The sequence below is a fragment of the Eubalaena glacialis genome, chromosome 1 (assembly GCF_028564815.1).
Source record: "Eubalaena glacialis isolate mEubGla1 chromosome 1, mEubGla1.1.hap2.+ XY, whole genome shotgun sequence".
NCBI classification, from domain to species: Eukaryota; Metazoa; Chordata; class Mammalia; order Artiodactyla; family Balaenidae; genus Eubalaena; species Eubalaena glacialis.
This window is the reverse complement of record NC_083716.1, coordinates 237626624-237642070: the sequence shown is the minus strand read 5'-3', so window position 1 is coordinate 237642070 and position 15447 is coordinate 237626624. Positions and strand designations below refer to the sequence as shown.

Here is a 15447-nt window from a genome sequence, read left to right as displayed (position 1 = left end):
TGTGCACACGAACGCCCGTGCACACCCACGGGCCCACCCGTGCACACTCCCCCAGCCCGGGACACGGGTCACGTCAAGAATCAGCTAGACGAACAGCTGCTGTTCCCGTGTTCACAAAGCGTGTTCACGGCGGACACAGAGGTCCGTTCTGTGTTTATATGACGAGCCCTGAATCAGCACCAAGGAAAAAACTTGTTTTTCAAGGTGCACGTCTGCTTGCAAAACGCCGGGGACTACGTGGCGCTTCCCCCGCCTTGGTGGCGAGTGGCAGCGTGCTCCCTGCCAAGGTTAATCCCAAGGTTAACACACGGACGCCGCCCTTTGTTTTCACTGTTGGTTATGCACCTGATTTGGAGGCAGAGGATGCACTGGGAAGACTACAAGCTTTGCAGCTTTTCCAGGTCTGGATCTGAATCTTGGCCAGCCACTCGCTCAGCTTCTGGGAAAACTGTCTAATTAAGGTCCGTCTTCCTCACCTGTCAATAAAACCCGGACAGACCCCTCTCCAGACTGTGACAGCACCCAGTTCCGGCACCGCCACGCGCCAGGGGCTCCAGGAGGTCCCTGCCAGGCCCCCCGGCCCACCCCAGATCTCTCTGACTACGAATAAAAGATACGCGTATTTTATTTTAAACCTTTCAAATCCCTTTTTTGAGGAAGCAGACATACGCTTTAAATGGCAATGCGCTCCTGTCCCAAGCACACTGAATTTACGATAGCAAAACTGTCCTTTGTATGAGTCAGTGCTCCTGGGGTCACACATCGATACGAACCACGGGGCAGAGCCCGGGCCCTCTCTCCATCCTCCAGGCCTCCGCCATCTGACTCTCATCACCCACGAGGCCTTCTTGCCCGTCCTGGCTTTCCCCACCTGCAGCTTCTTCGTTCAGCGTCTGCACTCACCCACCGTGCTGCCCAGAGTTACTTTCTCTGCTTCCTGCCTGACAGATACAGGCCCCCCACCCAGGGTGTCATTCTGCACCCAGATAATTCACAGCATGGGGCTGGGCCATCAGGCACATGGCCTGATCCTGAGAAAGGTCCCTGGAAACGTGTTCCCACGTCTGAAAGCATCTCTGCGGTGGCTGAATGCTGAGGGCACCCAATTAGCAAACTGTTTTTGTGCGAGGCCTTCCGTGGAACTTGAATCACGACAAAACATTTTCATCCCTGTCAACCACCTAAGTGTCTTTACCGCAAGAATAAAGAATTTCAATGCAAACTATTATATAGAGAATGGATAAACAACAAGGAACTATGTTCAGTATCCTGTGATAAACCATAAGGGAAAAGAATATGAAAAAATGTTTGCATATGTGTAACCGAATCACTCTGCTGTACAGCAAAAACTAACACAACACTGTAAATCAACTATACCTCAATAAAATAAATTTTAAAAAAAGAATTTCAAGATTCTAATGCCATCTACTAACCAACGACACTGTGTGTCTGACCGAGTGAGGCAAACTGTGGCATTTTTAATCAGATTTCCCAGGTTTTAATCAAATTTTCTCTGCAAAGCCCGAGGTCCTTAGCAGGCACGAGACACCCCAGGGCAGGCCACGCTGCACAGGAGCTGGGCTTGAATCTCAGCTCCTGCCGGGCCAGGTTGCTTCAGTCCTCCGGGCTCCCCTGTCCTGAGAGCACAGTGGGGCTCCCAGGGCCTGGCGAGGCTGCTGTGAGGGGCAGTGCTGTGCCTGGCGTGGCAGGCGGCGGGGGACCCTCCACACGGTCCCCCCCTCCCCCCACCGACATCCAACGCCCATTTAATGATACCAAAATTAAATGGCCCTGACTTAGTTTCCCATCTTTGGGTAGCAACTGCAGTTTTGCGGCTTGAAATATTGCAACTGAAGTGCAGGAGTTCAGCAGATCACTTTGCAGAATTAAAATGGAATGGGAGGGGACTTTCTTTGACTCCAAGGGGGAAAAGGGTGCTTTGCTTTGAAAGGAGGCCCTTCAAATAAATGGTTTCTTACTTAGCCGAATTCCTCTTAACTTTCATTTTCTAAATCAAGAACTTATGCCAAAGAACTCTGTAACAGGCTGCTTATGTTATCAACTATATATTTAATTCAATTCTGCCCATAATTAAGGCTAGAATATATTATAATTTGGAAGATAGATATGTATGTATATATTATGTAATTCATTTTGGCCTTGATTTTGTAGAAATTTTACCTGAGAGTAACTTTCTCTCACTTGTGAGACAAATGATTAAATGATTATCATTGATAACACCACCAAGAAAACCAAAGGCAGGCCCCCTGACAGGTTCAAGGTCATCTTTCCCGAGTCCAATGGTCCAGCTCCAACAACAGAGCGGAGGGGACAGCCACAGGCCACCAGAAACACTACCAGGCGGCCACTCAGTCAAATGTGGGAAAACCTGGAGGGGCAACAATATATTTTGAAAAATTCTTCTTACAGCTCTTTCAAGACCTTAATATAAAAAAGACTGGGGGCTGGAGGGAAAGCAGGGGAAGCAGATGAACGAATGAGCCTCTGCTGGCGCTGGAGAATGCAGCCTCACCCCGCAAACTGTGATGAAGCCACTGCATTAACCGCCGAGCTTCCCTGCCAGTTGGTTTCCAAAGCAGAGGGGAGGGGCTGGCAGCGTCCTGCACACGGGGGCTTTGCAAGTAGCTACTGAATGGACAGGAATATTCTAAACAGATATCGATGCCAGGCAGTTTGAAAAATCAATTTGTTATTTGAAATCTCTAACTTAGAGAATTCCTTCCCTGGCGGTCCAGTGGTTAGGACTCGGCGCTTTCACTGCAGGGGCCCGGGTTTGATCCCTGGTCAGGGAACTAACATCTCGCAAGCTGCGTGGCTCAGCTCAATCAATCAATCAATCAATCAATCAAATCTCTAACTTAAAAACCAGTCCAGGCTAAGAGAACTATTCCATTAGGTGGCCTCCAAATGAGTACTCTTTATGTCAGAGTCTGGTGCCCGGCTGTTGGCTGCTGTCAGGGTGACTCCTAAAGCCCAGGCGACACTGTCTCAGACAGGTTAAGTGACAAAGGTCTACAAAACAACACCACCTGTCCCTTTTCTCCACCTTGCAGTCCAAATACTTCACCCATAGACTTTCCTGAAAATGCCTCTTTGAATGTCCTTTAATAATGACTCCTGGTCACGTTCAGACCCCAGAGTTCGTTTACAGACAAGTATGAATCAGGTTCCCATCCTCACCCTTAACTGAGCTAATGGCGGAGGGGAGGAGCTTCAGGTGACCCACCAGCCTCAGGAAGTTTCAGCTCAGTTGTAAAGTCCAAATAACTAACATGAAAATTCAGGAGTCTCTATTTCCAATTTTAAAATAATAAATGTGATTCTGGGTGGGGAAAGGCACTGAGAAAATGCGAACCCCGTGCTTCTCTGAGTAAATTAAGAGAAGAAAAGCACAAAAAATTAAAATACTAAACTAACTAGAGGCAAAATATCATAAAAACGAGAACTTAACGACTGTATTTGTATTTCCAACAGTGAGGGAGAATGTGGTGATCTACTTTCAAATATTTGTTTTGTCTTTGTTTACGGGTAATTACAGGACAAGTGATGCCTAAAATACGTTCGAGGTGTGGCTGCCCCTCTGCTCAGGCCACTTCCCAACATCACCGCTGGCGTGTTGTGTGGCCTTTCTCTCAGGGACATGTCCCCTCCATCCCCATCACTCCGGGGGCCACCTTGGTGGCCCCCACCCTCCCGTCATCAGGACCCAGGTATGACTCTCCTAACTAATCCCCTGGGCTTGAGTTTCTAGTAACCTTCAACCGATTCTTGGAGCCACGTGGGAGAGGTTTCCTCCTCAAGTTCAAGCCTGGCCACGCCCCTCCCCCCGAGTACACACGTCCACGCAGAGTGGCAAACCTCGCAGTCAGGCAGGGAATGACAGTGGGCACCTCGCCTCTACAGGGAACGTGACCTTGGGAACCCGGCAGAAACTGCAGTGGTTTTATGAGAAACTGGAAATCCAGAGTTTTATCGGAAACCTCACAAGTTTTAAGACACTGGTTCGACTTTGAAAATTTGGCTACATGAACCAAACCGGACTCTTGAGTATGAAAATCAGCCCTGGGGAAAGCAGCTGGCTGCCTCTCCAACACAATACATTCAAATCTTCCAAACAAGCAGAGCTGCCGGTGGGCCTGGCACGGCTGCTCCCCAGAACCCGCGAGGCCGAGGCCCAAGGGAGAAGGCGGAGACCATGGAGAGGGACTCGCTCATTCGCTGCGTGGGCTTCAAGGTCACAGGAAAGCCCACCCCTTAAACTGCGAGTGAAAGAGCCCTCACGCTGCCCACGTGGCTTCTGGCTCCGGCTCAAGGTGGTGAAAGAAAGTAGCAAACAGCATTTACAGGTGTGTAAACACATTACTATCCACCTTCCCAGGAGGGCAGTTTCTTTCCTGGTTATTTCATCCAGTGTGTATTCTGTTCTCTGTATCACACACGGGCTTCAGGCCTCATGAAACCTATGAAAAAGTGTAAAAACCACAGGGGAAGTATTTTTAAACGAGACTGGTTAGCCTCAACAAATAATAACCTGTTCTTCGTTCACATTTTAATTCAGAGGATGGGCATTCTAGCTCAACAGTTAGAACCTCAAGTCCAGAGCCAGCACCTCTTGGCTCCTTCCGGCCAGAAGGCTGGGCCGGGGAGAGCCACGTGGGCAAGCGCTCTGTGCGGAGGCTCGTCCCAGGATCCAACAGGTTGAGTGTCCAGGATGGGCCATCTGGCATCCGCGTGCTATGCCACGCCCTGGCCTGACCTCGAGCCAAAGTCACAGGCACAGGTGCCTTCAAACCAAGAGCGACAGCAGAGGGGCAGATGCCCCGCGCGGGCCCGCGCCGCCTGGAAGGAAGCCTCCCGCGAGAACCGACGAGCCGCCCGGCGTTACCTCCTGCTGCTGCCGCTCCAGCTCCTTCATCCGGATCTCTCGGGCCTCTGCTCGTGCCGCGCGCTTTGCCGCCAGCCTGGCCTCCGCCTGCAACAGACCCGGAGACGCTGTTAGGAGACAGACCAGCGGCTCCTGTCCAGGACACGGTTGACAATGATGCTCTTGTTCAGAGCTTAATAAATAGTAACACAGACTTGTAAGCATTAAAAGGGTCCAGGAATCACGGTCACCATAGTTACAGTAGTCACGACTGCTCCCGTGTATTGACCCCTTACTAAATGCCAATGGGTGCTATTCTGAGGGCTTCATGCATATTATGCCACGGACTCCTCGTAACAGCCCTATTGGGGAGATGGTGTTACCATACCCAGTTAATAGATAAGGGAACTAGGGCACAGAGAGGGTAGGGGGCCCACGGTCACACAGCCCGTAAGTGGCAGGGCTGGACGGTCTGCCTTCCTCTGGAGCGATGACAGATTAGTGCACGGAGCAAAGCACTAGAGCTGGACAAGACCCCAGGTCACTGGTTGAACCCCTCCCTTTACAGAGCAGGAAGCAGAGGCCTGGAGAGGCCACCAGACCTGTCCAAGGTCACAGGGCTGAGACTCTGGCCCTGCTTTCCAGAACTCCTGTCCAGTCACCCCTCACTACTACCCGCTGCCCCCCAGCTGCCCCTTCAGCACCTGAGCACTGGGAAGCCCATCTTTTCTCAAGCAAGACATCTTCAACCAGAGCAGAGTGGTTCCAGCTGTTACAAATGTTACATTAAAACAAAATCTGGGGCTTCCCTGGTGGCACAGTGGTTGAGTCTGCATGCCAATGCAGGGGACACGGGTTCGAGCCCTGGTCTGGGAGGATCCCACATGCCACAGGGCAGCTGGGCCCGTGAGCCACAATTACTGAGCCTGCGCGTCTGGAGCTTGTGCTCCGCAACAAGAGAGGCCGCGACAGTGAGAGGCCCGCGCACCGCAATGAAGAGTGGCCCCTGCTCGCCGCAACTAGGGAAAGCCCTTGCACAGAAACGAAGACCCAACACAGCCATAAATAAATAAGTGAATGAATGAATGAATGAATGAATAAATTAAAAAAAAAAGAAAATCAACAAAATCTGGCTCCATTTAACTACCTGTCAACTTGTAGCTGATTTGCCCTATTCTACTCAAGAGCATCTAAAACGCTTGACCAGGACCAACCAACACCGTCGGACCTGGCACTTGAACCCTGTTTCGCATTCTACAAATCTCGAGCTTATTCATTATCTCAGGTGATAAAACGGCCCGGTGAGATGAACGGTGCAAGGGTACCAGAATTCAGGTTTTCTGGTATCAAACAAATCCATCCTTTCCACTTAATTTTTTATGGGAATACACTTGTGATTCTTCCAACAGTTCTGACAGCTTTCGCTGTTCCCTAGGTCATCTTAAAACGGGGCCATCAGAGAAGGCCACGTGCTTCTGATGTGGTCATTGGGGCCAGCAAGCAGTGAGGTGGCCCAAATGTCCTGTTGTCCAGTTTCTTCCCAAAGGCCAGGCACCCTGTACCGCAGGCTCCCACCAGGACCGTGGGTCCTCATGTCAAGGACGTCCCTCGCCCTCACCCCACAATTACATTGCACAGAACTACACATTTGTCTTCTTTCTAAGTTGTAATCTAAGTTGAAAACTGACCACAGCTGATCTGTCAGAGATTAGCTAGCTAATGTCCTTATAAGGAATTTATTCTATAACCTGCTTCGTTCATGTGGTTTCTTTATCAACCCAAGCCCAGGTCCTTCAAATCAAGGATGTCAAAAATCACAACTGCATCAGAACTCTGATACCTCATTGCCATTTTCAATTTTCTAAACCATGTTACATTGTGTGATGAGCCACTCGCTCAGGGTCTATAAAAAGATCCAGCCAAAACGGAGGGGAGGAGAGGGGAGGGGAGGAGAGGGGAGGGGAGGGGAGGGGAGGGGAGGGGAGGGGAAGGGAGAGGAGGGGAAGGTTTGACAGACTGACATCTGGGTACACCGACTCCCTATAGCCCCATCAATGGGCCAGCAAGAGGTCTGCGTCCACGCTGAGTGCAGCTGCCTCTCCAGCCCTTCCTGGGCTCCCTGGCTGTTGGCTCAGGGTCTAAGCCGGTGTGGACCAGGCAGCCAGAGCCCATCAGCTTGGGGAGGGGGCGGTGAGGAACAGCGAGGGGATTTAGGAAAATAGAAGGGAGGGCATGGAGGAAGAAGAGGGGGGTGGAGGAGTGAGAATGTGAGAAAGAGGCTGGAAGAAGGAGGGGCTGCCAGAGGGGGACAGGGGAGAGAGGCGTGTGGCAGGCAGAATTCTAGGGTGGTCTCCGAGATTCCCATCACTGCTGTACATGCTCTACATGCTCTCCCCTTGAGTGTGGCCAGAACGGTGAGTATGACAGATGTCACTCCTGTGACTGGGTTACATTATACTGCAAAGAGAAATGCACTAGTAATGAAGGTCCCTCATCAACTGACTTTGAGTTCATCAAAACAGAGCTCCAGGGCGGGCCTGACCTCATCAGGTGAGCCCTGGAAAAGGGGGCCTGGAGGTCAGACAGAGACTCCTGCCGGCCTCGCAAAAGCAAGCTGCCACGTGCGAAAGGGCCTGTGAGGGGTCGCATGACAAAGAATGAGAGCGGCCCAGCTGACAGTCAGCAGGGAAATGGGACCTCAGTCCCACAACAGCAGGACGTGAATGCCACCCGCAACCACGTGAGCCGGGAACAGGGCTCTGAGCTCCAGAACGGACGCAGCCTGGCCGAGACCTTGACTGCAGCCTTGGGAGACCCTGAGCAGAGGGGCCCCGCAGGCTGTGCCCAGACCCCTGACCCATGGGAACTGTGAGGTAATCAACGTGTGCGGTTCTAAGCCGCCACATTTGTGAGTATCTGTCACGCAGCAGCAGACCACCGGCACGAGGCGGTGAGGTCTGGGATGACTCCTGCTCACCCAGCGTGGGTGCCCCTGTGACTAAGGAGCCCGAGCCCCGGCACGCCCACCTCCTCCCCAGCCTGTCCGTCCAGCCCCCTCCTCTGCTCGAACTCCTCTCGGGACCGGAGCAAAGATCCTCGAAGAGACCACCTCTCTGAGCAGGTGGTCCCTGCCACCCGAGACGGCCTCCCCACCAGACTGGCAGGCCTCCAAAATCATGTCCCATCAGACCCCAGCTACTCTGGTGGGCCTCTACCCACCAGCAAAGGGCTCCCGTCGTGGCCCACCTCCTCTCTGGTCCTCACGCCCACCCAGCGTGTCTGTCCTGTCCATGAGAACAACCCCCGACCTGAGGGACCTGGGCTTGGGTTGACAAAGGGACCACATGAATGAACCAAGTTACAGGACAAGCTCCCTGTGAGGACACGAGCTAGCCAACCTTGAAGACAGATCGATGTGGTCAAGCTTCACCTTAGATTAGAATGCGGAAAGGAGATAAATAATTCAGTACAGTTTCAAATGCTTGCAGTCACCGCCGTATGAAGCACCTACATCTCACAGGATTCTTCCATGACTCATATGCGGGGAACAAGGCTCTCATAACACAGGAAGTGGTAACAACCATGCTTGCTTCTGGGACTCTGGCTAAAAGCTAACGGATACACAAGCCAACGTCTGAAGGGGCACAAAACCTATGCACAGCCAACTTCATTAGCACAAAACCAGTATCAGCAGAATAACCCCGACACAGCCTGCGACGCCTAAAAGAAAAACCGCACAGAGCTCTGACAACACACTCCACTCTAAAACGCTGACATTGCCAAGAACACAAAACAGCTAGACACAGAGCATCACAGATGATGCTCATTTAAGACAGCATCAGAGGAAATGTCTGATAAGATCAGTCGTTCAACGAACAGAAAGTACAAAACAGCGATGGTCCACCCTGGTGACCTGCAGGCACGAGTTCATTCCCCCCAAAACTTCCAGGGTGGCCCCGCCCTGCCCTCCAGTTGCCGACCGTCAGGCGAGCAGTTCCAGGGGTCGGTGTGCCCCCGGCCAGGGCTTCGGTGATGCAGGACAAATCCTTTGCAGACCGACACTTTTGTAAAATATACACTCACATGCTTGAGGTCACAGCCGTGTCACACTGTTTGAGTCTCCAAATGCACACTTTCACTTTCTGTCCCTCGCCTGTAGGGGACTGCAGCTTCCTGGCCATCAGCACCCCAGCCCAGGCCTCGCAGCACTGCCGAGACTGCAGGGGAAGGACTTTCAATGTGCAGTTTGGGGCCCCAGTCTCAGGGGGTGCACACAAAGCTCTCGGGGACCATGTACAAGTGACAAGTGCTACGGTGGGTGAGAAACCGTGCTGGGGCTGCTCTGTAGGAGAACATAACCCGTCCGGGTGTCAGGAAGGCGTCCTGGAGGACGGGAGCCCGAAGCCAACGCCGAGGAGCAAAGAGGAGAAGGCCAGGCGAGGGGGCGGGCTGCAAGGGGCCAGCACAGGGCGGCGGAGTCCCGAGGGCCCGGCTGCCCGCGCTAGCCTCAGCCCTGGAACCTTACCTTGAAGGAACGCGGAACCACTGACGGGTCTGAAGAAGGCAGAGCACAGTGGGGTCTGACTCTCGCTTTAGAAACGTGGCTCTGGCTGAACGTGGGGAGCAGGACCGGGGTGAGGAGGGCGGCGTGAGACCCGGGAAGTGAGGAGAGGCTGCTTCTGAGCGGGGGGAGGGAGCCCGAGAACATGAACCACGTGCCAAGGACGAGCGGAGAGGCGAGAGGGCCCTGGAGGGAATGTCAGGAGCCCAGCGTCCCAAGGAGGCCCACATGGCCCCAGGAGCCAGCCCGTGCCACGTTGGACACCACTCACCCAAACCCGAACCCAGGCACACGGTCTGCTGACGCCTCCGGCCTTGGAGGTGGGGCATTTCTCCACCCTGACCCCCTCCCCACCGTGCTCCCAACCTCAAGGGAGACGACAATGGCCGAAGGGAAAGGATGGAGCAAAGGAGACGGACCTATGGCATTTAGGGTACAAATGATAAACTGCACAGGGCTGTAAAACAAGGTTTGGGAAACGAGACTTCCTAGGCTCCCCCTCCCCCCGCCCCCGATGGCTGTCAGCCATCGTCCTTCAGCTCCCACCGGAGGTCAAGGTCAGTGGGTCCTCCACTGGCTACTAAGCCCCAGGCCTGCTCACTGTGACCGCACGACACTGGCAGGGCCGCGCGCCCCCCGAGAGCTTGGTGGCCAGGCCGGTCCTGCTGCCCGTCCCTCAGTCCACTGTCCTCGAAAGGGGCTCTGGAACAGGCGTAGCTCCGGACCCCAGATCCTCCTTTTTTGGCCCAAGACCATCTTTGTTGAGATACACACTGAGACATTCAAGGATGACGTGATACGGCCTCGCTCAGGTGGGGAAAGTGGCCGTAGGCTGGCAGCTGTGGGGCTGGTGGCAGGAAGGGGGGCCCTTGTGCCCCAGCGGCAGCCCCTGGGGCTTGTGAAAGATGCAGAGTCTCCAGCCCCACCCCAGAGCCGCTGAGTCAGGGCCTCGGGTGCGGCCAGTCTGGGCTACCACCCGCCCCCAGGGAGCTGGCTGCTCCCTCCAGCGCGAGGACCTCTGCCTTCTGTTATCCCATCTCCGCTTGGGTATGTTTGACACTTTTCATAATAAATAGCAAACATTTTTTGAAGGAAGGAAGGGGGTGGGGGAAGGGAGCAGAGGCTGAAAGGGAGAGAAAGAGAGGGAAGGAAAGAAATGGAGAAGCTCCAAGGCCAAGCTCACTGCCGCGAGAAGGTCGCCTGGCGCCATCGCTAAAAACCCTTGTGGTGTTGACCCCCAGCCCTCACCATCGGGCCCCCCTCCCTGTTCCCGCGCACCTCCAGCATTAGGGAGGAGGGGAGGGAGGAGCTGACCCAGCCGGGCCTCCTCTGACGAGATCCAGGCTCCCTGGCTTTCTCAGGACCGCCCAGTGTTGGTGGGGAACGAACGCCAGAGTCCCAGCCCCCTCACAGGGGACACAGCCCCCCAGGATCCTACCGTCCTGACCTGGAACCTCATAAACAGAGCTTTACAGACACGGGGCTTTAAAGCAAGGCACCCTTTGATGGTGGAGATGGTTGGGAAGAGAAGATTCCTTTTATCACCAAAGTTGCCTCCTAATAATTCTAAAAAGCTGAACCCTTGATTCCAAAGTTCCACTTTTACATTTTATTTTGCCAGAGATAAATAAGACAACACTCCGATACTAAGGTGATATGTACGGTCTGAGAGATGCTAAAAACACACAAAGAAGCACAAGTCTGAGCCCCAGGGCCTCCTAAACAAATGGCTAAAAACAGCCAGGGGCACCCAGCCAGGGTCTGGGACACCAGCCCTACAGCACCCTGCAGGTCCAGGGGTGGAAGCACGGAGGCCACTGGCCAAGGGCCCGGCCCCAGGGGCGCACATGCTGGCTGAGGAGGTAGACAACCGAAGTGATGCTTCCCTCTGAAATGCCCTCTCTCGGCGGCCTAGACCCGGGCTGGGCTGGAGAAAGGCTGGAGGCTTATGTGAAAACGTCACCGGCAAAAACAGGAGTTACATTGGTGATGGGTCTCTGCACTAGGCTGAGGGCTTGGTCAGCTCTAGTTCTAGATCGGACCACAGAGCAGAAGTGGATTCTACCAGAGCGGGACACAAAAGTCAGCGGATAAACAGATGCACGCCTGTTCTACCAGTGATCCTGACAGGCCTCCTGCTCGGAGCACCAGAAACTCCCAGCTGCAATAAAACTGTCTTCCAGAGACAATGGCTGCTCCTTTCTTCAGAGTCAGGGAACTCAGGGACAGCCCCCTGCTTGGCCTGGGGACTGAGCAAAACTAAAAGAGAAGTTATGCACCAGGACGGGAGGAGAAAGCCCTGGGCGAGGCATGCCCTGCCCTCCGAGCCCGGCCCCTGCACAGCTTCCTTCCTCCCTGAACTCCTGTCTGTGCTGGAGGTTTTGTAAGCAGTGGCGGACACTGCCCGAGGGTGCGGCAGCCACACACCGCCCCCAGTACCCTGCACCCCAATTCCAGTGACGTCGGGGGCTCTAAGAGCTCTGATAATATCTGTATCCTTTTGTGGCTCCTACCCGTTCAACCCCACATCATGATCTTCGAAAAGCAGAAACACGATAAACATTGGTGGAACCGAAGTCTTGCCTGCTTGGAGAGGACAGAGGTGCCCAGGACGTAGTCTCAATAGCCTTCTAAAAAGCCCCACACGACTTCCGGAGTCCTGACTCTGTCTGCATACTTCCTGAGCTTCGAAGCTTTCCTGGGATTCAAGCGTGGTGTGGAATTCTAGATCCCAAGACCTCTCACCCCGCAGTCCCAGAAAAAGTTCTTATTCTGTTCTTAAATTCTCCTAGGGTTCCAGAATTCTACATGGAAGCTGGAAGGGGTTTATGAGCCATAACTCTAGGACGACTCTTGAGAAATGGGCCTGAGCGGCTTTCGTCATTTCCTCCACCTAGAAGAAGGAAGCCCTGGAGTCTGGAAAGGCACCGATGTGATGCTATGGGAGCTGCTCCCAGTCTGCCCCGCAGAGCCCGGGGAGACTTTCTGCTCATTACTGGCGTGCGAATCAGTGACCCTAATGCTCTGTGATGGCAGAATTTTCTTCAGGCCACGTGATATGTTACCACTGTAGTTTATAACCTCTTGGGAAAAGTTTAAGGATGAATTTAAGGTTCACTCATGTGAATATAATAGGAATATCATGCAGTTGAAGCCTGCAGTGTGACAAAGAACTGGTTCTGTTTAGAAACAAGCAGGGGTCCTCTGTCTCCACGTGTGACTGTTCCTGGGAATGAGGAAGGACTACAGCTCCTGTTGGGCAAGGCTGAAATCTCAGAGTCGCTGGTGGACACACACAGCCCCGTGTTAAAGTGATTTACAACATGTTGCAGACAGCGCAAAGGAACCATGAGGCTGTGATACAGAATCCTTTTCCTGACTTGCCATTTTTTTCTTGAAGTAGAACTGAGTTACAATGTTGTGTTAGTTTCAGGTATACAGCAAAGTGGTTCAGTTATTTTTTTCATATCATATTCTATTATAGGTTATTACAAGATATTAAATATAATTCCCTGTGCTGTAAGATATATCCTTGTTGCTTATCTATCTTATATACAGTAGTTAGTATCTGTTAATCCCAAACTCCTCATTTGTTCTGCCTCCCTCCCTCCCTCCCCTTCCCTTTTGGTAACCATAAGTTTGCTTTCTAAGTCTGTGAGTCTGTTTCTGTTTCATACATAGATTCATTTGTATTATTTTTAGATTCCACATACAGGTGACATCACATGGTATTTGTCTTTCTCTGACTTCACTAAGTATGACAATATCTAGGTCCCTCCATGTTGCTGCAAATGGCATTATTTCATTCTTTTTTTATGGCTGAGTAATATTCCATTGTGTATATGTACCACATCTTCTATCCATTCCTCTGTCCATGGACATTTAGGTTGGTTCATATCTTGGCTACTGTAAATAGCGATGCTATGAACATTGGGGTGCATGTATCTTTTTGAATGAGAATTTTTGTCTTTTCTGGATATATGCCCAGGAATGGGATTGCTGGATCATATGACAACTCTATTTTTGGTTTTTAAAGGAACCTCCATACTGTTCTCCATAGTGGCTGCACCAACTTACATCCCCACCAGCAGTGCAGGAGGGCTCCCCTTTCTCCACAGCCCCTCCAGCATTTACTATTTGTAGACTTTTTAAAGATGGCCATTCTGACTGGTGTGAGGTGATACCCCATTGTGCTTTTAATTTGCATTTCTCTAATAATTAGCAATGTTGAGCACCTTTTCATGTGCCTGTCAGCCATCTGTATGTCTTCTTTGAAGAAATGTCTATTTAGGTCTTCTGTCCATATTTTGATTGGGTTGTTTGTTTTATTGAGTTGTATGCACTGTGTGTATATTTTGGATATTAAGCCCTTGTCGGTCGCATCCTTTGCATGTATTTTCTCCCAGTCCGTAGGTTGTCTTTTCCTTTTGTTTATGGTTTCCTTTGCTGTGCAAAAGCTTTTGAGTTTAATTAGTTCCCATTTGTTTATTTTTGCTTTTATTTCTTTTGCCTTGGGAGACTGCTTTTGGGAGATCTAAGAAAATATCGCTATAATCTGTCAGAGAATATTTTGCCTATGTTCTCTTCCAGTTGTTTTATGGTGTCATGTCCTATATTTAGATCTTTAAACCATTTTGAGTTTATTGTTGTATACGGTGTGAGGGAGTGTTCTAATTTCACTGATTTACATGCAGCTGTCCAGTTTTCCCAGCACACTTGTTGGAGACTGTCTTTTCTCCACTGTATATTCTTGCCTCCTCTGTTGTAGATTAATTGACCGTAAGTGTGTGGGTTTATTTATGGGCTCTCTATTCTGTTCCATTGGTCTATATGTTTGTTTTTGTGCCAATATCACGCTGTTCTGATTACTGTAGTTTTGTAGTACTGTCTGAAGTCTGGTAAGGTTATGCCTCCAGCTTTGTTCTTTTTCCTCAGAAGTGCTTTGGCAATTCTGGGCCTTCTTTGGTTCCATATAAATTTTAGGATTATTTGTTCTAGTTCTATGGGTATTCTGTCATGGGTATTTTGATAGGGATTGCATTAAATCTGTAGATTGCTTTGGGTAGTATGGCCATTTTAACAATATTAATTCTTCCAGTCCAAGAGCATGGGATATCTTTCCATTTCTTTGAATCATCTTCAGTTTCCTTAATCAACATTTTATAATTTTCAGCAGATAGCTTTTATTACCACCTTAGTTTAAGTTTATTCCTAGGTATTTTTTTTTTCACCTTTACATTCATTTATTTTTTTCAACAAGTATTTTTTTTTTTTAAGGAATTCCGTTATTTTTATTATTTATTTATTTGTTTGTTTTTGGCTGTGTTGGGTCTTCGTTTCTGTGCGAGGGCTTTCTCTAGTTGTGGCAAGCGGGGCCACTCTTCATCGCGGTGCGCGGGCCTCTCACTATCGCGGCCTCTCTTGTTGCGGAGCACAGGCTCCAGACGCGCAGGCTCAGTAATTGTGGCTTACCGGCCCAGTTGCTCCGCGGCATGTGGGATCCTCCCAGACCAGGGCTCGAACCCGTGTCCCCTGCACTGGCAGGCAGATTCTCAACCACTGCGCCACCAGGGAAGCCCAGGTATTTTTTTTTGATGTGATTTTAAACAAGATTGTTTTTTTACTTTATCTTCCTGATACTTCCTTATTAGTGTAAAGAAATGCAATAGATTTCTGTATATTAATCTTGTATCCTGCTGCTTTGCTGAATTCATTTATTAGTTCTAACAGTTTCTGTGTGGAGACTTTAGGGTTCTTCATCTCATCTACAAATAGTGACAATTTTACCTCTTCTCTTCCAATTTGGATACCTTGTATTTCTTTTTCTTGTCTGGTTGCTATGACTAGGACTTCCAATACTATGTTGAATAGAAGTGGTGAGAGTGGGCATCCTTATCTTGTTCCTGAATTTAGCGGGAAGGCTTTCAGCTTTTCACCACTGAGTGAAAACCCACTGGCTGTGGGTTTGTCGTAAATGGCTTTTATTATGTTGAGACATGTC

At 50.9% G+C, this 15447-nt stretch overlaps 1 protein-coding gene across 12 annotated transcripts in view; it reads right to left on the bottom strand.

Annotated features, from left to right (window-relative positions):
• LRRFIP1 (LRR binding FLII interacting protein 1) overlaps positions 1-15447 on the bottom strand; it is a 144493-nt gene that overhangs the window by 61562 nt on the left and 67484 nt on the right. For 11 of the 12 annotated variants that reach the window (XM_061188935.1, XM_061188942.1, XM_061188946.1 and 8 more), the window contains exon 2: positions 4907-4993. The exons of the other annotated variant lie outside the window; for it this stretch is intronic. In XM_061188935.1, coding sequence (XP_061044918.1) covers positions 4907-4993 — 87 coding nt within the window. The remainder of the gene's footprint in view (positions 1-4906; positions 4994-15447) is intronic. 12 annotated transcript variants of the gene reach the window in all.